Consider the following 21,877-nt stretch of genomic DNA (forward strand, 5'->3'; position numbering starts at 1 on the left):
TGTATGGCTTGGCTATGAACTATCCGACAACGGCGACTCCAACCGCGTTTGTTTTCTTTTTATTCTCTGGGGGGTGACTCTTCCCCGTCTTTTTCAACAGGAAAAAGCAAGAAATGCGTATGAGGTGTGCAGATCCGGCTTGAAACTCTCACCGATGAAGGCAGGTATTGGTCCTTTGAGTGGTGGAATCTGTAGAAAAGGGTGGCATAGTCCGTTAGCACTGCTATGCATGCAATGCAGGGCCAGGATATATTTGTATTGAAATTCGTTTGCAAGAACAAGGAGGAAGAAATCCAAGACTTGGGAAAAGTGCAGTTGTTACTATTTTTTGCGGTGTGAGTGAGAAAGGGATACGATAGCGATCTACCGAGCATGGTTGAGTGTTTGATCGTCTATCCTTCTTCCTTCTCATCTACACAAACCATACCATATGGAAAGACATACCCTCTCGCCTCGCTTTGAGATCGACAGAGTGTGTAAGCACTACACCATCCAGCGTCCCTGTACATTCGTACCTTTACTTTGTAAAAAAAATATGCGATAGATGCCCAACTGCACACCTGCCCGTGATCCCTGACAAAAGCGGGCAATCGTCCGCGCATAAACCCCCTTGCCATGGCATATACTCGAGGCATACCATTGCAACACCAACACGACAGAGATTCACACCGCTACCACCACTTCCCAGAGATTAGCGTGGGGGCCGATCTTCCAATGGGACATTGCATGTGCAACAAGTTGCTTTCTCGTGGCACACAAGGATCGCAATCCTGCTGTGTATTGCGCGGAACTCGTGTCGTGCCTGGGATAATCCTACCCTAAGCTTACGTGCATGAGGACAAAAGGGCGGGAATATGCGGTGGAATCCGTATCGGGATCAAGGCCTCACGTGGATCGTCGCTTTGCCAAGCGGAAATGAGAGCATCTTACTTGCTGTGCTTGACTACCGATGATATCGGCTGCCAACTTCCGTTTCAGCTGTTGCAGCCACGGGGGACGGGCTGAAGGAGAACGTCTGTTTTGTATATGCGCGCAAAGGGTCTCTTCCGACGAAGCCGGCTACTTTTTGACCTGGGGCATCCGGGCCTCATGGGCTAGGCTCTCGCGTATGGATTAAAGCTTTGGTGGGTGTATCGTTCCGGCGGCGCTACGTAGCCTGTGGCCTGCAGGGTGGGGACTAGACCCGGGGTTTTAGCGACGGGTGTCTGGGTCGGGAGAGAAGGTCTCAGGATGCAGATAGAGGCGTTAATGGCGTATGGTGGGCCATTGAGTTGCTGTCACATGCTAATCAGTCAGACGTTGTGTAATATCAGAGCAAGGCTGCAAGCTGCATGGGAAGCAAGAGCTAAAGCCAATCAAGATTGCAGCTGACGGCCAAGGATTATCAACGCCATGCTGTCGCAGACTGGGGAATGAGATGTCAAGTGATGCATGTTGCAAAGGGGGTTTGATGGAAACCTTACTGGGGCCAGCCACGCGGAGAGCTCGTTTGAGCCAGCGGACGCTTACATGTAAGTGGTAGCAAGGTTAGAAACCAGACGACCGGGTCCAAGCGAACCACGGCGACCAGGCATCACGGCACTGCGAGAATGGGGGTAATGTGTGGCTTTTTGGCAGCGGCCTCAACCGCGAAGAGCTGGCAACGGGCATGTGCTTGGTGGGTGGCTCATTACTGGCAACAGAGGTGGTTTATACTTGACGCACAGGCTGTGGCGCAATTGAGTATAGGGGGCGTTGGAATGGTGGGTTTAGTGAAACGAATCGTGGGCCACGACAGATGGTTAGCCCTTTTTTTCAGAAGATAAAGTGCTGTTAGGGCCGATCTTGAGCATTTTTCAAAGTCGGCAGTACGAGGCAGCGCACGCAGGGCGGACAGAAGAGGGAATGAGCTTATGCACGTGACAGCACACATTAGGTAATGCCGATGGATATGGGTACTGAGACACGTATGTACCTGTGTACTGTAACTAAGCAGGTGAAAGGGGGAAGTTTTCTAGAAGGTGTCAGATGGCCGACTAGGGTTTGGTTGGGCGGGGCGTGAATGGGACGTGTGGCACGAGCAAAGCGCAAAACGAACGGGCTGCACAAGGTGTCTCTGGTCGGGGCTTGCGGCAGGCTGTGTGGAGAGCTGTGGTGCTACTGGCGATTACTGTGTACGCTTGATTAGCCGGAAGGGGCAAGACCAGAGGCAGATACTGGTAATATGGTTTGGGGTGGATAGTTGGAACCGAAAGAGTTGGGGGGCAAGGTTTTGGCAGTCGCACGAAAATGTATCCTTAGGGCGGTGGCGACTTTTGCAGCTGCTATGGCCGTAGCCGTAGCCGTAGCCGTAGCAGTGGGAGACGACGACAGTGCGGATGTGGGCTCAAAGGGCAAGGGCCAGCCAGGGCCACAAGCTAGCGCAGGTCCTTGCGGAGAAGGCGTCGGAAAGCAAGGCGAGCCAAGCCAGCATGTTCTGGAGAGTGGGAAGCTTGACAAGACACGTTTTTCTTGTGTGCGCTTCTCTGTCTGTTGTCAAGACAGACCAGATGGCCGGGCGAGCGGGACAAAGGGGCGCCATGGAGGCTATTTTATGCACGCTGTTCCGATGCAGCCGTAGGCAGCCAAGAGCTTACTTACGGAGACGCCGTGACGGGTGGTGAGCTGACGGTTCGGTAGGGTGCGAGTGCGTAAGTAAGTAGGTACTTAGCACTTGGATACGGCTGCGGGCAGCAGAAGGCGGATGGAACAAGTTTGGAAGCTTTTGCAGAGACCCAATCGGGCCTTGCTCCACCCAGCCGTGGGTGGGTCGTCAAAGCGACGGAGTTAGGAGAGGGGGACAATATCGGCGAGACCTGCCGCTTGTTACAGGTAGACCTATGGGGACCAAGCGCCGGAGTCTACACGTTGGTAGGGCAGAGCTAGGTGTACTCTAGAGTGAGGAACTAGGTGTAGATGGGCTGGCTGCCAATCGATGGCACGCCCATGTGCGAGTGCGAGGACATGTCCTGTTGGTGTGGCGTGTCGAGGGAATAAAGAGGCGTAGCATGTGCATGTATGCGTACGTGGATGCTATACTACTGTACCGGGGGCCATATGTGACATGTGTCGTAATAGAACGTGTAGGTCCATAAGCGCATGCAGATCAGACGGGAAGAGAGCACGTCGTGTCTGCCGTTGTCGTGGATGCAAAGGGGTGATGCTGGGAGCAGGTCCCGTGACGTGCCAGGGGGTGTTTGTATTCACTGGCTTGGCACGACCCAGGCACTGGACCCGCCAGTGTTTCTCCCCCGGCCTTGGGTGCAGCGGGCGGGATATCTAAGTAAGTAAGTGGTAGATGGCATATGTGTGTACATGTACCCAAGTACGTACACTACACCGCCATGACGCAGTGTCCCCGGCTATAACATTGTTGCTGAATCGACATTGTCGCCGCGCAGGCCACCAGGGATAGATAGTAACAGTAGCAGTAGCAGTAGCAGCAGCAGCAGTAACAGCAGTAGTAGTAGCAGTACTAAGTATATATCAGCGTGGACGTGGGCGTGTGTGTGTGTGTGGGTGGGTGGGTGTACTACGTAGGGTAGTAGTGGCTGGCCATGACTAGGGGAGCAGCAGCCGCGCTTGCCCTTTCTGCAGGCAAGGATGCGACTCAAAACGTGCAACCCATGCCTGTGCTCTTGCCCTAGTCCTGCCGACACTAATCTTGCTTGGGCCACGACCTGCGAAACGTGCGCCTGCAAACCCGTCGGGCCTCCTTTCAACTTCTTGTTCATTATCGCTGCGACTCGCCCTTCGACCGCCTGTTGCTTGTACCTTGTGCCTTAATAATCTCCACAAGAACCCTCGCCCGCGGACCTTCCTTCCAAGCACTACTCCTCCGTGCCTGCCGACTGCATCCCTCACTCCCACCCCCGCCTAGTCTCCCTCCCACCCCACTGCGACGCCGCCCCAGTCAGCCCGGACTACTCTATCGACCGCCTGATGCATCTCTAGACATCTACTGCATCTGCCTGTCCGCCTGTCCCTCTGCCATTGTAGCCCCTCATGGGTCAGAACAACGGCAAGCCCGTCGTCTTCACCGACCAAGGTGCGTAATCACCACCATTCCACCATGTGCTGCTCCAAAGAGAGAGAGAGTGCGAGAGATAGAGAGAGAGGTGTGCGGAAAGATGGGAACACAAAAGACGAACAAAAAAAGAAACAGACAAACAAACAAGGAATCAACGCCGGGGGATACCTGTCTGAAGCACGCGAAACTCGCACTCGCACTCGCACAGGCACACATACACGGCTCGTCCAAGTCCTGACTGACATTTCCTGCAGTGAACCTCAACCACTTCCGCCTGCTGCGCGTTGTGGGCAAGGGCGCATTCGGTAAGGTGCGCATCGTCGAGCGCAAAGATACAGGGCTCACATTTGCGCTCAAGTACATACGCAAAGATGAAGGTGTGTACATGCCGTCACACGCTAGCTGCTATCCAGCCATGCTGATCTCGTGTCACAGTCGTACGGTCGGAAAGCGTCCGCAACATCATCCGAGAGCGCCGCATGCTTGAGCATCTCAACCATCCATTCCTTTGCAATCTACGCTACAGCTTCCAGGACATTGAATACCTGTATGGTCAATGCCATTGCTCCCGCCTCCACCAAACCAGGCTGACAAGGACAGATACATTGTTGTGGACCTAATGAACGGCGGTGATCTACGTTTCCACATTTCGCGAAAGACATTTACAGAAGAAGCTGTGCGCTTCTGGATAGCAGAGCTCGGCTGCGCCGTGCGCTACATACACCAGCAGGGCATTGTCCACAGAGACATCAAGCCAGACAATGTGCTATTAGACTCTGAAGGACATGTCCATCTGGCAGATTTCGTAAGCTCGGCTGCTGCAATGCGCCTCGCCATTCGTCTTTGCTGACACGTGCAGAACGTTGCCTCTGATTTTGTACCACACAAGCCGCTGACGAGCAAATCGGGCACACTCGCCTATCTCGCCCCCGAAGTATACGAAGGCAAGGGCTACTCGTGCGAGGTCGACTGGTGGTCGCTGGGCGTGCTCTTCTACGAGTGCATATATAACAAGCGACCATTCGAAGCCAGCAGCCACGACTCCCTCGCCGCCAAAATCTTAAAGGGAGAACCTACCTATCCCGTCACGAGCCCGCCTGTCTCTATGCCGTGCTTGCATGCCATCAGCTCCCTGTTGGAAAAGGACCGAAGCAGGCGCATTGGCGCCATTGGATTTGATTCGTTCACTGACAACCCTTTCTTCCGGCCCATAGATTTTTATGCGCTCGAACGCAAGGAGATTGAGCCGATTTTCATACCTTCGAGCGATAAGACCAACTTTGATGCGACGTACGATCTCGAGGAGTTACTGCTTGAAGAAGCGCCGCTTGAGGCCCGTGCCCGCCGGCAGAAACCACGAGAAGCTCTCAAGGAAGATGCTACAGAACAGGAGATACGCGCCGACGAGCTGCATAGGATGATTGAGACGCTGTTTGAGCCTTTCAACTACACGACAGCCGGTGATCAACGGACTCCTGCTGCTGTAGCAGTTGCTGACCCCCAAGATTCTGGCGCTGGCTCACGAACCAGCAACCACAGCCAACCCGACCACCACCCCACCTCTGCCCCGTCTCAAGGCGATTCTTCTGGACGTCACTATGCCAACTCCAAGTCTCAAGACACCGACCTCCACCCCACCCGTTCCACTACTACCGCACGATCGACACAATCACCAAATGGCAGTCCACCCCTGCCGACGAGTGTACTGCAGCACACTGCCAACACTAGCTCACCCACGTCGCAACGTGGTGAGCACGTTGACTACTTCCCTCACGACGGCTCCGAAGTCCCCACCCCCTCGTTCTCCCGCCCTATGAACAGCCGCCAGCGAGGCTCCCAACGCAGCACAAGTATGGGCGGAGGTGTACAGGTAGTTCTCAATGAGACTGGTTCATGGACCGAGATGGCTAACCAGAGCTCCGCGCTTGTACAGAACGCCCAAACTGAGAAACCATCCGGCATGCTCGGATTCCTCAGTCGCAAGAAGGGCCGGGACAGGAGTCCCAAGGCCAAAGAGAGGGGTGTTCTGGGTAAAGAAGGTGCGCGAGTCATCATCAGCAATACCTGAACAACCTCACTCCTTGTTTGTTTTGTACGCATCACACACTACCGGCTCTCTCACTCTGTTTTCCCAACTATTGAACGAGTCCCCTTGCGTCATCATCATCATCTCTTTCGATTCACGTCGATGTTTTATTTGGCGGGCGCAGCATGCTGGCGTCTTCCCTGGGGCATGAACTTTTTGTTATGCCCATCTTCTCTCACCAAACGACCTTTTGCGACGCCCCGGGCCCTTTTATATACGCGGCCCCTCCTCCTCTCTTAACTTTTGTATTGCATCAACATTTTGCATGTTTCCCACCCTACCCATCCACATTTTTCCTCAAGGCTGGAGAGGGGAAAAAGGGTGTGTGATATCTGGGCGCTTGTAGGCTTACGCTGATTTGCTAAAATGCTGTTTTCCCTCCCTATCTATTTTTTTCTTCTTACATTCATACGGAAGTTGGAGATGGAGAGGAAGAGATAGAAAATGGGGGGAAGCAAAGCGAGCAAATGGCTTGAAGAAGCTATATGTTATTCCTCGACCCCCGCGATTTTTGAGACGAAAGAAACGGCAGATATAGATGGAGGGGGTGATGGTGGTTGGTGGTGATTGGTGATGGAACTGGAATGTTACGAGGTGACAGATCAGTCTCAACATTACCACCGCCACTACCGCCACTATCCCGCCGCTCCTGTAATTTTTTGTTATCCTTTTCTTTGGTTCCGCTGGACGCATATGAGCGTAAAAGAAGTTAATTACGCTATGGAAGGCACACGATGTACGCGCTCATGTCTGGGGAAGTTTGTCTATTTTAGCTGTGTGTTTTTGTTGTTGTTGTGTTGGCTTGTTGTTGGGCTTTGAGGAGATCCGACAATACGATGGCTTTTTCTTTCCGAGAGGGGAGAAAATGCAGCACATGTTACGGAATGAGAGGATGTGTATGCGCTGTGGGAAGAGAGGAAGTAAGAGAGTGACAGACGATCAGAAAGATGGATGAAGTCTGGATTTACATAACTTTGGCAAATACCCATGTATTTTTTTACACCCTTTTGTTCTTCTTCTTCTTCTTCTCCTCTTCGTTTCATGTGTCTTATCATCTCTGTTGAATTGAACAGTCATGGTCATGTAAATAATAGACATCACACACAACATTACAGCATTCCTATCGAATCAAAACACAAGACACACACACAGAGAGAGAGAGAGAGAGAGAGAGAGAGATTTGGGAGAAGAAACGTAGATAATTTCGGGTATCGAGTGTTAATAAAAACGCCATCTTTTTATCTTCTTCTTCTTCGTCGGTCTCTTCCCTTGTTCCCCACGGTCTCGGCGAACTTTACCCTTCTTGATAAACCAACCTCCCCCCCCCAAAAGTAAGTAGAAATGTGAAAATACAGAGAACCCCCAGAACAAATACCAATAATATCGACATCTATATCAAACAATGGCGAGACAACGACAAAAGAGAGGCCATGAATTTGAATTTCAATTTCAATTTCACCTGGGCTTGATACTCGACCTAGCAAGCCACAAAGCCACACTCTCCTTTGCAACATCACTGCCCCAAACCCCATCCGCACCACCGCGCCTCCACTCCTCGCCTGAGGCATCCTCGCCACCACCACGCGTAGCCTCTCCAAGTAAGACCTCGAGATCGCGCTTCTGGCTCGAGAGCCAGCGCTTGAAGAAAGCAACGGGGTCTTTAGACATGCTGGTGAAGAAAGCGTGTTTAGCTTTAGACTGGCCGATCGCACCCATAAGCAACACGAGTTGCTCGTCGATTTTCTGGATTTCTTGGAGCGTCTGAATGCTATCGGGCCGGCGGAGGATGTCTTGGAAGAGGGGCTGCATGGGGTCTTCGAGGGCAACTTGGACGTCGTAGACGCTGGGCTGGGATGCCGGCTTACCGGAGTCGGCGGGTGGGGAAATGTAGTCCTTGTCGACGCGGATGGTGTATTGGAGCTGGATGGGCGGGAGGGTGGTGAGGTGGGGCTTGATGAGCTGGGGGAGGTTGGGGAAGAAGAAGTGATCCTGGCCACCGAAGAGGGCTTTCAGTCTGGCGTCGCAGGCGAACTTGCGCTCGTCGTCTTCTTGCTGCAAGTGCTGTGACCGAGCATACTCCCAGATGCCCATCAGCACACCTGCACGGTCCTCCTCGTCGGTGTCGAGCAGCTCGGCCAGCGGTTTGCTGAGGCGGAAGACCTCGGGATTTTGGTATCGCTGGAGGTTGATTGTGATGTTGATGTTCTCGTCACCCTTGCGCTCAAATTCGATTTCGCTGAAGTTGGCTTCCTTGGCCGTCGGGTTCTCGGGTCGCTTCCATTCGATTTGCGTAAAATTGTCGGGTTGTAAGCTCTTGGCGCGGTCAAAGTCGATATTGATGGATGTGAAGTAGTGCGAGAAGAGCTTGGGTTTCGTGGCTGGCTTGCGCTCGGCCTGGGCGCTGTCTTCGACCCTAGTCGCTTGTTAGTCCCAATCTGTGTAAATGTTTTTTTGCGCGCTGCTTCAGAGGCGCAAACGGTGCATGCAGGGCCGGAGTCGCAAGCTCGGTTTGACGTACATAGCATCAGCATCCTTGTCTTCGTCCTCATCATCCTCGAGACCGTCGTCGCCTTGCTCGTCAAGCAGGCGTCCCTGGATCTTGACGCGGTACGTGGCGTTGTTTTCGCTCTCAAAGTCAAAGGCATCGGCGTCGATACCGCTGCTCTGCCAAGGCTGGTTTTCGGCCGTGTTGGATATCCATATGCGCATGGTTCCATAGCGCGACGCTCGCGAGTGGTGCTTCGAATCCATAACATCGAGCTTCTTGCGCATCATGGTCGCGTCGAGAGTGCGCTCAACCTGGCGCAATTCCTTGTACCGGGCGACACCGTCGCCGATGCACACGTCCTCCACGCCCTCGGGAATGTTCTTGTCGGTAGGGTTCTTTGCAATGCGGCGCATCTTCTCGCGGCGCTCTGCTTCGGCGCGCTGCGAAGCCTGCATGCTGGCGCTGGTGTTGTACTGGGGCTGCTGGGGCGGGTGCTGGGGGTGGACAATGGGGCCTGGGTTGCGAAACAAGTGAGCGAGGTCGTTCCTGCTAATCATCGTCTTGTAGGGATTTGGGGCGCAAGGGCAGAGACAGGCGGCGGGGGCAATGGGGGCGTCTTGTGGCAGCGGTGGTGGGCACTCTGGGACTTACCTGGCCGGCGTGAGGGCGTAGCCGCATTGTGCTGTTGCGGATAATTATATCCCCGTGCCTGGTAGTTCGGCTGCATGTTGGAAAGAGGATGCAAAAGATGGACGGCAGCAAAATTGGCGATGCGGGCGCGTCAGTGGAGATGGAAGGGTGATAGGGATGGTCACGTCTTTGAAGACGCGTCAAGGTTGGTTTGGGGTCTTTAACACATGCTGCACGGATACCACCATTACTAGCTCCCCCTATGGACATGCGGGGCAATCATTCTCCCCCGCCCAGCCAGAGAGGCGCCCCCGACCTCGTGCATTTGTTCCTTTTCAGCCTTGTCCAGCCCGGGTACAATTGTTTACGGGACATCTGCAGCTGGCCCTCGCATAGTCTGCTTTGCTGCTACGGGACGTTGTCTTCATTCACTGCCCGTGCATTGTGCTTGGCGGCTCATACGTCTGCGTGTTGAAGCCGTGGAAAGAATGCTCTGGGTCCGTTTGGACGTCATCGTACTGGCTTTCTACATCTCATCGGTCTAAAGTCTACCGAACCCAGTCTACCCCTCCAGATACCCCCTTGGGTGCGCAGACGGTGAAGATGCACACGCAGAAAGTGGGCAGTCCACTGAACAAGATCATCAATGTTCGCATACCAAATAAGCCGCCATCATCCCTCTGGGACATTGCTATCCAAGATGGTAGGATAGCCTCCGTAGATGCCCACAATGATGCTTCGTCGCACGAGGAGAGCGAAAATACTCTGGACGGACAAAACCGCCTGCTTGCGCCATCGCTGTGCCATGCCCACATCCATCTCGACAAATGCTTCCTCCTCCAAGACCCCAAGTTCAGCGACCTGCAGATTGAGAGTGGCGACTTCAACGAGGCCATGAGCATCACTGGCCAAGCCAAGTCTCGGTTCGTCGAAGATGATCTGCTCAGGAGGGGCACGCGGCTCATTGAGGAGAGCATCCAACACGGCGTTACTGCCATGCGGGCATTTGTAGAAGTCGACGACATTGTGGAATTGAAGTGTCTGCATGCAGGTCTGAAGCTGAAAGAGCTGTTCCAAGATCGTTGTGAGGTGCAGATATGCGCATTCGCTCAACTGCCACTGTTTTCTGGTCAAGACGAAGGTGCACAAGTAAGGAAATTGATGACCGCTGCCGCCTCTTATGACAAAGTAGACGTGCTTGGCAGCACGCCGTATGTCGAGGACAACGAGCGCAAATCTATAGAAAACGTGCGATGGATCACTCAACTGGCCCTTGAACATGACAAACACCTAGACCTTCACCTCGACTACTTTCTTGAGGAAGAAAAACAACCACTCGTTTGGACCGTCCTGGATATTATCAAACAGCTCAAATGGGATAATAAGGGCAGCAGCAAACAGATAGCGCTGGGACATTGCACCCGGTTGACAAAGTTCCGGAACGACGAGTGGACGCACCTGAGACAAGAAGTGGATAAGTTGCCCGTCTCTTTTGTTGGCCTTCCAACGTCCGACTTGTTCATGATGCGGACTCCGGAGAACATACGTGGGACGTTGCCCATCACAGAGCTCATCAATGAACATGGCTTCAACGCTGCCATTGCTATCAATAACGTGGGAAACGCCTTCACTCCTTATGGTAACTGCGATCCTTTGGTAAGTGCATGGTCTCATATGAATGCAGAAACTCAACACTGATTTTTTCTTTCAGGCTATCGCATCGATTGGGGTTGGGGTCTATCAGGCTGGGACAAAGAGGGATGCTGAGTTGTTATATGTAAGTACCCTGGTGATCTACCAGTAACTTGCCACTAATCATTTCCGCGTATGCAGGAAACCGTTTCTACCCGTGCAAAGACTGCGATTGGATATGAGGCTACAGATCTAACTTTACAGCCTGGACAGCCTGCCGATTTTCTTATGTTTGACAGAATGGAAAGCGGCTGGCACTACAGGAAAAGCATTGCAGAAGTTGTTTACGATGCTGGGCATACTCGCCAGACAGTCTACAGGGGTCGATTGACTGCCTCTCAAGGCTAATAACAAGTCTTCTGTCCAGCTACTACAATAAAACAAATTGACAGCCTCTTTCGTTTCACACGCACTCTGGTCGAGTTGTAGATGACGCTTCGGTATGGAAATTCTGAGTACTGCATCCGTTTGCCTCAAGACCCCTTTCCTCTTTGGGAACGGGGCATCAGATATAGCGCCTTCCTCTTACTCGCCGTGACTGCCTTTTGTCATCCAGTGGGGCCGATCATGTCACACACTGCACAAACAATCTCCTTCACCTGCAAATATCCGCTTACAAACGAACCATCGAGTGAAATCACCGCCACTCTGCGGTGGAAAGCGGTGTGCATGAGGGCTCACGTGTAATTCACCTTCACTTCACCAGGACGCGCCTTCCACTCACGGCATTGAGCACCAAGAATAAAAGATGGTCAAACCAACCCACACAAACACCATTCTGACCCAAAAAACACCACCAGCGCGTTACGACCATCGGTGCGTAGCTGCAGTGCCTGGTCAGGCCGACATGCAGACCTCAACAGAGCACGAAGCTTATCACTCTGCACCTCTGCCACCGAACCAGGAAACTTCAGAGCATCAGATTCCGAATAGCGATGTGCGAGGGCAATCTCAAACTCCGTATCAATCGCCAGCTATCAGACAACTTGTCAGCATATTCCTAGCCAACGTCAAGGTAAGTCGTTGCTGTAAGCAGACATCCATCAATCTCACCATCTCTCAGACTGTGGACTTGGCTAATCTTTGCAGTCTCGATTTGGGGAAGAATCGCATGAGATTATGACAATTTGGAACATCCTCGGTGCATTTCGAGCTGGGAAGGAATCCAAAAAAGACACCCTCATTGCCATCACCCAGGCACTGGGCCACCACAAAGATCTCAAAGAAGATCTCATGAAGATACTGTACCACCCGGAAGCAGAATGGCAGACAGGCGATTTTGAGTTTGAGCCCCATCAACCCATGCACTCACCTACACCTAACTTCTTACAACCGGTTCATCAACCCCAGATCCGCCTACCGCCAATGACGTGGTTCGAGAATAGACAGACCTACCCGTCGATCAGTTCTGGCCATGACCGGAATTGGTCTCCCACCGCACCCAAACTGGAGCTCAATCACACAAAATCTCCGTCCATTCCTTGCTCTGACATTCCTGCCCGTCCCCACCAAAGCCATACGCCCGAAGCAGGGTTTCTGGAGAGAGCATCATCCGAGACAACTAGACTTCCTGTTCTCAGTGTTCCAGTGGCAGTCAATGTTGGTCAGACCGTCAATGATATGCCACCGCCTTCGAACAAGCGTCGACGCGAAGCTTTTGAAGAGCAAGCTTTGCAAGAGGCGACAGATCGAGCGATCTCTGATACCGCTGAGCAGGTCTGCTTATCAACCGCAGATGTGGGCCAACCAGTCGCTAAGCGCCAGTCTGAGAGTACTTCCAAAGTAAAGTATTCGCCAGCTGAGAGCAGATCGAAACCCTTCATTCATGGTCTATGTGGTAGAGGTTTCGGTACTAGGTCAAAGGTCAAGAAACATCATTGGGGAAATGTGCTCAATGATCTGGAGACAACTACAGGCTGTTGGGCGAAGCACGGAAAGCCAAATGTCAGCTGGAACGACCATCCGAGCTGTGCGGAAGGTGTGAAAGTATCCGGTCATGCTAGGACAACCCCGGCCGCGATGGAGAAAGACGAGCCTCGAGCCTCGCCTCACATGACGGCTCCCATGACGCCCGGCCCTGAGGAACAGCCTGAAACCGTTGCGCGTTCTGCTAATCTTCACGAAGATTATCAAGAGGCTTCTCAAGACCGTGGACTGTACCACTCCCATCGGTTACCTAACCGATCCAGTTTCGACACTCTGTTGAGTGCGGTGAACGCCGCCTCTGAAATCGATGCACGGAGCCCGCAAGGGCGTATCGACTCTGTCGTTAATCATATCAGTGGTCAGACTGCTGCTGTTGAAGATACGAGGCAGTACGTAGAGGACTGGCAAAACACAGTGTGGGGCCATGACGAAGAAGCGGCGGCTAGTGGATACCCGCACCCGTATACTACGCTCCAACCCAGCATGATGTATCCGTTGAGGGGATACCATGTGCCCATAGAAGTTGCTCTGCCCTTTTATGGAAGGCCTCAGTCGCACACTCCGCAGTCGCATACTCCGCAAATGTACCCATGTCCTGCAGGAAACTGGATCGACGATCAGTTAACTATGATGGAGGGTGCATACAGCAGCCCCGCGCCTCTGGAGCCGCAGTTCCCTGACCCGTACGCAGGGAGCCGACCAATGTAGGGCGCTTGACGGTCACCGAGGACCTGGACGTGTACTATGTGAAAGGGCCGACATGTATGAAGCGATTTGTTTCCGGGTAACCGGTCCCACCGATGAGACTAGTGCACGACTACAAATGGATGTGCATCAGGGAGTTTATTGTTCAAGTATTATCATGGCCTATGGTAGGCGGCGTGACTAAACCCACTTTTGGAAATGGCTACTACAGAGAGGATCCGGGGCTGCACTTGTACATTTAGGAAGTGTTACAACAATACGAAATCAAATAATCCCAGTCTGGTTCCGATGCTGCAAGGCGAGAATGTGTGTGCTTGGATGCAAAAGCTACTGGGCGGCGGTGATGGTGTTGCGGCGTTATTCCTGTTTGCAGTATGTCATCCCGCCGCTGGGTACTAACCATGTGGCGTGGTCAAGCTTCTGGGTAGCCGGGTAAGTAGTAAGCTCAATGACATGGGTCGCGGCAAGGCCTGGGGCCCCAACAATTCCCCACAAGATTAACCCAGCTCTCCCCATGTTCAGCTTCCTGTCAAGATGCACGCGTCTAAGTTTTTCCGCGACTGTCCACCAATGGTGACTTTTGCCGGTGCCTTTTGTACCGCTGATCCTTGTCCATGAGAGATTATACAGAAGCGGTTGGAGCTATGACGCCCGCGCCTTGCAGCAAAGCAAGGGAGCTACACACGACACGACCTTGGGGATACAGCGCAAATGTGCTGCAATTGAGGGTTACGCAGACGTAACAAGACCATCTTCTCAGTTCAATGAGACCGAGATGGATTGTGGGAAGAAATTGCCAGGCCATATAAGCTGATTTCGTCATCTGTCGGGTTCCTAGGGACTTGCCACGGACATTTTCCCTGCGGGGAAACGCACGTTCGCTAATAGCACTACCAGTAAGTATCCTGGAGCAGTGGCCCGCCCTAACCCAGTGCAATCCCGTTGGTGCTTTTGCCTAGAGGCTGGGGAAGTGAGTGAGCGGGAGAGAATCCTAATTACAAGCTCGTGACCGGTGAAATCGCGCCAGTCGTCGACCCCGTTACTACTATATAAACATGTACGTGCCTCCGTCTTGGAGATCGTCTCCGTCCCCACACCACATCACATCACCTCCACTTCTCAACTCGCTCGAGTTTGACTAGTCACGATGCGGTTCTTGTCGACTCTTCCTCTCTTTGCTGCAACTGCCCTTGCGCAGTACAGCTCTACCAACTCGTCTTGGACTTCGGGCCCTGACAAAGATGGCAAGTACGAGATCTCGTCCGAGGGCATTCGCGCTCTCTTCATTCCCTATGGCGCCTCCATTACCAACTTGTTCATCCCGGGCAAGGACGGTGAAGAGCTTGACATTGTCCTCGGCTTCGACAATGCCACGGCCTACGAGGGCCCTGTTCACCCCCATCTTGGCGGTGTACCCGGCCGTTACGCCAACCGCATCAAGAACTCGACCTTCACCATTGACGGCCAGGACTACCACATTACGCCAAACGAGAACAATGGCGCAAACACCCTGCACGGTGGAAAAGATGGGTGGGACTGGCGCAACTTTACTGTTGTCGCCCATACCAAGGATTCCATTACTTTTTCCATTGTCGATCCCGATGGTAAGGAGGGTTTCCCCGGTGAGGTCATTAGCTACGTTACCTACACCGTGACCCCACACACTTGGCGCTTTAAGATTGTGGCCCTTGCTACCACCAAGAAGACCCCCATTATGCTGACCTCTCACGTAAGTTAGATTGATTAAATCTTTCTTTTTGAACGACTGTTAACAGAGAAAAAAATAGACATACTGGAACTTGGATGGTTTCGCTAACCCCGAGGATTCGACTATTTTCAACCACACTTTCCACATTCCTTATTCGGGCCAGCGCGTCGGTGTCGACAACATCCTCATTCCCGATGGCACCATTCTGCCCAACGAGAAGTACTCTGTCAACGACTTCTGGTCTGCCCCCAAGCAGATCGGCGCCAACCAAACCGCACCCGAGCTCCTCGGTAACTGCGGTTTCAACTGCACTGGCTACGACAACTGCTACCTCGTCAACCGCAGCCCAGCCGAGGCCCTTGACTGGCGCAACTCCGGCCCCGTTGCTTCGCTGGCTAGCGAGTGGTCCGGCATCAAGCTCGACATCTACTCCGACCAACCCGCTTTCCAGATGTACAGCTGCCCCGGTCAAGATGGTAAGTCCAGATACCCTTTTCTTTTTCGTCCAAGTTTCTCTGCATACTAATTGAAACTTCCCAGGTACCCTGCCCATCAAGTCCACCCAAGGCGCCGAGGGCGGCTCCCGTTTCGTTCCCAAGTACGGCTGCGTCGTCATGGAAGTCCAGGACTGGATCGATGCTATTAACCAGCCCGAGTGGCAGCGCGAGAAGTACCAAATATTTGGTCCTGATTCCGCGCCTTACACACTTGAGGCTGCGTATGTTTTCTCTACTACCAAGTAAAGCTGTAAATGCTGTGGGGACTGGGGAATGAGGATATGATATGTTAATGTAATGAGACATGTGTTGCGTGTCCTAATTTTAATATGAAGTCTGATTGGGCTTTACATTGAGTTTCTTGTGCGTTTCTTATTCATGTTGTTGAGGGCTTTGGTGGCGAGTGATGTGATGTTTTACTCTATGCGAGGTGAACCCGTGCTTACTAGTGTAAAACAGCGCCGCGGTTTACTTCCAGAATGCTGAAAGCAACTTCCATATTCTAATTAACCATACTAATCCCTATTTCATTCTTTCGTTTCTATTCTTTCCGAACAGTTCCAATATCAACATACGCTAATAGGGATCGCACTTGTATCCCCGTCCCCTGTTCATTATGTACCATCGCTTCGCCCATTGCCCCTTGCACCACACACACACACACACACACACATGCGATCATTTTCTTTCATCCGCTTTCTACACCGCGCAAAGCGAGGCGCTCTGGGTACACAGATTTACCAAGTGGTAATGTAGAGTCAAAGGAAGAAAGTCGTTGTCGTAGTGTGGTGGCTGATGACGACCATGTTGATATGGCGGTTTACTTCGTTATTGAATTTGTTGGGTACGGGTAGTTTGGGGGAAGAAGCGTGGGCGGTGTAGAATGTGATTGGCGAGTAGGTCGGGGTTTACCTACAGAAGTGATGAAGTTTAGAAAAGCGGAAGTTTTGATGCTGGTAGTTGGATGTGGAGATGATGTGGGCGAGTTTAGGGTGTTAGTTTTTTTTTTGGAGGGAGTGGATTGGGAAGGGTAAGTTGAGGGGGGGAGGGGCGAAGGAGTTGGGAGGCAAAGAGCAACGATTTTTTTTGTGTTGATTATTACTCCGTCTTATCATTGTGGCGTCTGCTTTCTTTCGTATCTTGTACTACTGTGATTTGATCAGTTTTTTAGGCCCATGAAATTTCTAGCGGTTAATTAAGGATGAAACTTACATCCACTCTTGATCCAGTGATTCATATACTTTCTTAATCGATACAGCAGCGCTGCTTCATCCACCACTGGCATTCCCTTTTCAGCCAGTCTACGGTTAGCTTCTTCCACAACATCTTGACGCACGTCTTGGGGGATTTGCGTCCAGTAGCACAAGTTCTTAGTAGGTATCTTGTCGATATGCGCGAGCACCGCCTCACGCAGGAGCTGACGTGGGAATTTTGTCTCGGTGGTTGCCTCCCAGCTGTGGCAGTGTTCGATATCTAGACAAGAATTAGGATAAGCATTAGGAGGCTATGTTGCAGGGCTGAGGCTAAGCTTACCTCGCTTCTTTACTCGGAGTTCGGGTAGACATTTTGATATCCGCCATTCGATTGCTTCGTCGTCAAGGGGTGGAAGCCCTTCTTGGTGAAGTACAGATCTTATTCTGTCCATCATTTCTTCTTTTTCGGGCGGACTGATGTCGCTCAGTTTGGCTCCTGCATAGTCTTGGCAGACTGCTAGGGAGATGCGCTGGACGCTGGTTAGTCTTCAACCTCGACAGCACGTGATGCATGGGACCATGACAAGGCGTCCCATGCGAGAGGATATACATACTAGGAATATGGGCCATTGCTGATCCGAGAGGCCCAACAGTTTTCTCACCTGGTCCCGCTGCATCCGCCGCGGAATGGGAGTCGCGGTGCGGGCCTTTGCCGCCCATAATATTGCTGTAATCCTCATGCTGGCCTAGGGAGACACGTGCGGGGATATCGAGGGTGGGCTGCTCGCAACATGGCGCGCTATGCAGTCAATTGAGCCGCAGAGGCTGATGCTCGAATCAAGGCCGGATAACAATTCGTAGGCGCTGTTCGTTTCATTTGATTAGACTTCACATCTTGGCTGAACCTATTTCTGGGCCGCACGCTAACACCCCGGGCGGCAAAAACGCCAGGCAAACCACACTGATCCCCACTCTTAATACTTCCAGCCCGTAGCAGCTTGCACAACTGCATCGTGCGCACCTGTTTTGAGGCCAATCAGTAGCAGTAAATGCCATTTTTGCCGCGCCGCCAAGCAAATGCTGCATTCCTCCCGCTAATCTTCCGCAAACTGGTACTCATGTACGTGGCGGAGTGGAAAATGCGGGTCTCACCTTGCGCGACGTTACGGAATGGGGCCAAAACAGCATGCAGTGCTGGACGCCTTAAACATGTATACATTATGCAATTCTTATCTTGCGGTATACTTGTAGTGGATACTTCCCTCTTGTACTTCTCATTCCTCCTCTCCTGCCATCTTTTGGAGCTTCACGTTTTCCACATTGCCTAGCTGCTCTGGCAAAAATGGCCTACGAACCAGTTGGCCGTACCGACGGCTCGCGGACATCAATTGGCGACGATCTCGAAACGAGAATGCAGTATGATGCCGGCTCGTACAGTAGTGACCCTTCAGCGACAGGTCCAGTGCACCGTGGGGTAGGAGATCAAGCCAAAGGTGCCAAAGGCGCAACTTGGTCTAGTGAATCAATATCAGAGCAGTGGCCTTTGCAGTCGCAAAAACTGGCACCGATGACGCCGTGGCATGGATTTATCATGGTTTTTGACCTGATTCTGGCCTCCACGCCCATCATGTTTATTTGTAGGTTCAATGTTGTCTGGTTTCCGGGCTTGCATGTTGATTTGGCATAGCTCTCGCCCTCATAGCTGCCAGGCTAGATGGGACAGAAATTTCGGACTATGGATCCGGTTTGAAAGAGGCACTACTCATATCGCCAACAATCTTTCCTCTTCTCTTCGCAGCTTTGATGGGAAGGTTCTTTCGCCATCTTGGTCTCTGGCTGGCGCAGCGAGGGACAACGCTCGGTCGTCTTGAGCAGCTAGTCGGCTGTCAATCCGTTTTCTCTGCACTTGAGCGACAAATCTCTCTCCGTTCGTGGTCCATTATCGGAATAGCATCAATTCTAGTCTGGCTTCTTTCACCAGTCGGGGGTCAATCAGCACTGCGTCTGCTCGACCAAGAAAGTGGCGAAATCCATTCGACTGGTCAAATTCGCTACTTGAGCCCGATGGAGGTGATGAAAAGCATACTGACTGGCGCTAGCTCCGTCAACAATGGCCGGAGTGGGTTCACCGCTATTTGCCTTGCAGCTCTACTCAGTAGTTCCAAGGTTAAGGACACGCCCGTGGACTTGTGGTAGGTAATTTTGCTAACTGAATATGTTACATATCGCTCCGTACCCGAAATAGACTAACAAAAACTTCTCTAGGGGAAACGTTAAACTTCCTTTATACCGGCACATTGAGAACAGCACCTCTGACGAATGGAAAACCATTTGGAATCCGACCGGCAACAACATCACATACGCTTCTCTGATAGGTATTCCGGTTGTGGGTCTACCTACGGATGGAGTCAGCACTTTTAATATTAAAGCCCGTCAATGGGATATAACCTGTTCGAGCAACGAAGGCACAAACGATAATCAGACAGACTTCAAGAACCTATACACATGGCAACTGTCATATACCGATAAGAAGACACCAGTGTGCCAAAATCAAACACGGTGTAATACCGAAATGTGCAGCGGTTATCCTTGTCCAATCCGTAGCCTGTCGCTCGCCAGCAACGAAACCTATTTTTTCTCTGTAGCTGCGTGTGATCTGACACTGGAGAATTTCGAGGCACAAGTACAATGTACCGGGCGGGCGTGTGCTGTACAAAAGATGAGGAAACTTCCTTTATTGGACGATGATTACCCAATTGGGTACGATACGGCCATGCGGAATATGTTCGCCCTCACCCAACTCCAACAAATGACTTCGCTGGATAATCACAACACGGCAGCCAGAGTAGCGCGAGGCTCCACCAACATGGAAAGATGGATGAGAGACCCTTCGCGATTCATTGGCTTATTGTACAACAATGTGAACCTGTATGAGCTGTCGCCGCAGCTTTTTGGAGATCGACTGACTATCGGGTACAACACTTACTGGCAGTCGACGTACGGAACCGCCTCTCTGGCTGGTAATCTACCCGATTCTGTAGCAGAGACTGGACTACTCCGAGTTGCAACGCCCGACATCACTGCCACTCCTGATGTAGAATTTGTGGCATCGGAAGCATCCACAGTCACAAAGACGAAGCCAATGTACAAAATAAACTGGAAGTGGTTCACAGCACTCATGGTGTGCTCGTGCATCCTATTGGCGGCGGCGTACACTGGCCTTGTCCTCAAATACATCACCATCGCCCCAGACATCATTGGCTACGCCTCTTCTCTAACAATTCTGAATCCATATGTTCCGACACCAACAGGAGGAACTACGCTCCACGGCCTGCAACGCGCAGCCTTGCTACGCGACTTGCCAGTGCGTATAGGCGATGTTAGTCCCAACGAGCCCGCCGGCGTCATCGCACTTGCCAAAGCCGACACGGAGCAAGTAGCAAGACTAGACAGGCAACGGTCGTACATATGAAAAAAAAGGAAGATGCTTTTTGAGACCAGCGCCGCTGCAAACTCATGCCGCCCTGTCAGCGCTAAGGCGACAACGGAGCAAGAAACCTAACGGCCGCCAAGTATGATGCGCAAACTACAACCGATGACAGCAAAACACCGCCCTTCTCGAACGACACCTGTTGTATCATGTTTGAACCCCACGGCATACAAACTCGCTTGTACAAGTAACATACGTAATAAATGGGCGCTGGCCATGCTACGCCTCAAAAATCCAACCGAAACGTGGGTCGGCGGGTACACTACACATGACAAGTCAGGACACCCCAATCCTCCCTTAATGTCCGAGTCCATTTGAAACCGAACAGCCCTACGCCTACAAAGAAAACGTCGACAGCGAGCTTACTAAAACTTTTGTGAGTGGTGTAAGTGTTTAGACGGCATGGTTCGGTTAAAGAAGCAATGAGGCGTTTGGTGTGTCGACTCCACTACACATGGGGTTTCAGCGTGCCTGAGGCGTGCGCACCCCTCGTGCTAAACGCCTGCGTCTTGCCGTTTTTCGTCGCTTCTGTGACATGTCTTGGTAAAGCCGAAGTGGTGCCTATTCTACTACACATTTCTGTTTGCAGAAGGGGAAAAGGTGGCGTGCAGGAGGTTGTTAGCGGGATGGGGGAAGGAGACGATGACGAGTACCGTATATATAAGTATGTAGTGATTCTAATGTCTTAACTCTTTTCTTTGAGATATCATCAAGAGTGTGCGGGTCTTCACTTGTTTTATTTCGTACTTCCTCTTCACTTTCTTATTTCGACTTCGTTCTTGTAGCGCTAGTCGCACGGGTTTTGTTTCGAACGACCGAATACTTACGTTTACTCTCAATTACAAATACGTCTTTTTTTTCTTCTACCAGACGACTACCTTCTTCACGGCCTTACAGAGGAACCCGAAATTAAAAAACAAGAAAGACTTCGAAAATGAAGTTCACCAACGCCGTCGTCGCCTTCAACGTCGCCGCGCTGACCAACGCGCTGGCCATCTCCCCCCGCCAGAACAACCTGCAAACCTTCACGGGCGCCATTGGCGGCGTATCGGCTACTCCCGTTCTCAACTCGGGCAATGCCAATCGCCCATTTAGCGTCGGAGGCGATACGTTTGTGAATGCTGCGGCAGCCCTAGCGCGATCTTGCGACCAGCAGTTCAATGGTTGCGCCAACTTGGCGAACGGTGGGGATGACAATGTTTCCGTAGCACAGTGCGCGACACAGAAGAGTAAGTTGAAAGTGCAGTGGGGAATTGAGGTGAATGATTTGTACTGATGATTTTGTAGGTACATGTTCGGCGCAGGCTAGTGCGGGTGCGGCTCAGGCACAGGCACAGGGTGCGGCTCAAGCTGGAGCTCAGAATGCTGCTACTGGCAATGCTGCCACTGGAAATGCTGCTACCGGCAACGCTGC

General features: G+C 52.1%; 8 protein-coding genes across 8 annotated transcripts; 6 read left to right on the forward strand and 2 right to left on the reverse strand.

The window, feature by feature from the left end:
• Positions 1 to 4,023: 4,023 nt before the first annotated feature.
• COCMIDRAFT_96658 (uncharacterized protein) lies at positions 4,024 to 6,116 on the forward strand (the record flags this gene model as incomplete). The annotated part of the gene is made up of 5 exons (XM_007690264.1): positions 4,024 to 4,066; positions 4,303 to 4,425; positions 4,484 to 4,595; positions 4,649 to 4,853; positions 4,908 to 6,116. 5 exons carry the CDS (start codon positions 4,024 to 4,026, stop codon positions 6,114 to 6,116), a joined length of 1,692 nt encoding a protein of 563 aa, XP_007688454.1.
• A 1,473-nt stretch (positions 6,117 to 7,589) lies between these two features.
• Positions 7,590 to 9,179, reverse strand: COCMIDRAFT_96643 (uncharacterized protein; the record flags this gene model as incomplete). Its single annotated transcript, XM_007690265.1, has 2 exons — positions 7,590 to 8,547; positions 8,653 to 9,179. The coding sequence occupies 2 exons, from the start codon at positions 9,177 to 9,179 to the stop codon at positions 7,590 to 7,592; spliced, it is 1,485 nt and encodes a 494-aa protein (XP_007688455.1).
• Positions 9,180 to 9,855: 676 nt separating this feature from the next.
• On the forward strand, positions 9,856 to 11,292 carry COCMIDRAFT_26734 (uncharacterized protein; the record flags this gene model as incomplete). Its single annotated transcript, XM_007690239.1, has 3 exons — positions 9,856 to 10,908; positions 10,964 to 11,029; positions 11,086 to 11,292. The coding sequence occupies 3 exons, from the start codon at positions 9,856 to 9,858 to the stop codon at positions 11,290 to 11,292; spliced, it is 1,326 nt and encodes a 441-aa protein (XP_007688429.1).
• A 499-nt stretch (positions 11,293 to 11,791) lies between these two features.
• Positions 11,792 to 13,578, forward strand: COCMIDRAFT_96612 (uncharacterized protein; the record flags this gene model as incomplete). The annotated part of the gene is made up of 2 exons (XM_007690266.1): positions 11,792 to 11,959; positions 12,034 to 13,578. The coding sequence occupies 2 exons, from the start codon at positions 11,792 to 11,794 to the stop codon at positions 13,576 to 13,578; spliced, it is 1,713 nt and encodes a 570-aa protein (XP_007688456.1).
• A 1,144-nt stretch (positions 13,579 to 14,722) lies between these two features.
• COCMIDRAFT_26736 (uncharacterized protein) lies at positions 14,723 to 16,026 on the forward strand (the record flags this gene model as incomplete). The annotated part of the gene is made up of 3 exons (XM_007690240.1): positions 14,723 to 15,304; positions 15,363 to 15,759; positions 15,824 to 16,026. 3 exons carry the CDS (start codon positions 14,723 to 14,725, stop codon positions 16,024 to 16,026), a joined length of 1,182 nt encoding a protein of 393 aa, XP_007688430.1.
• Positions 16,027 to 16,878: 852 nt separating this feature from the next.
• COCMIDRAFT_96611 (uncharacterized protein) lies at positions 16,879 to 17,713 on the reverse strand (the record flags this gene model as incomplete). The annotated part of the gene is made up of 4 exons (XM_007690267.1): positions 16,879 to 16,928; positions 16,993 to 17,253; positions 17,314 to 17,503; positions 17,588 to 17,713. The coding sequence occupies 4 exons, from the start codon at positions 17,711 to 17,713 to the stop codon at positions 16,879 to 16,881; spliced, it is 627 nt and encodes a 208-aa protein (XP_007688457.1).
• Positions 17,714 to 18,315: 602 nt separating this feature from the next.
• Positions 18,316 to 20,445, forward strand: COCMIDRAFT_96576 (uncharacterized protein; the record flags this gene model as incomplete). Its single annotated transcript, XM_007690268.1, has 3 exons — positions 18,316 to 18,610; positions 18,661 to 19,165; positions 19,239 to 20,445. 3 exons carry the CDS (start codon positions 18,316 to 18,318, stop codon positions 20,443 to 20,445), a joined length of 2,007 nt encoding a protein of 668 aa, XP_007688458.1.
• Positions 20,446 to 21,397: 952 nt separating this feature from the next.
• Positions 21,398 to 21,729, forward strand: COCMIDRAFT_37210 (uncharacterized protein; the record flags this gene model as incomplete). Its single annotated transcript, XM_007690247.1, has 2 exons — positions 21,398 to 21,692; positions 21,722 to 21,729. 2 exons carry the CDS (start codon positions 21,398 to 21,400, stop codon positions 21,727 to 21,729), a joined length of 303 nt encoding a protein of 100 aa, XP_007688437.1.
• Positions 21,730 to 21,877: the final 148 nt, after the last annotated feature.

This window comes from Bipolaris oryzae (assembly GCF_000523455.1).
Source record: "Bipolaris oryzae ATCC 44560 unplaced genomic scaffold scaffold_74, whole genome shotgun sequence".
In the NCBI taxonomy this organism is placed as follows: Eukaryota; Fungi; Ascomycota; class Dothideomycetes; order Pleosporales; family Pleosporaceae; genus Bipolaris; species Bipolaris oryzae.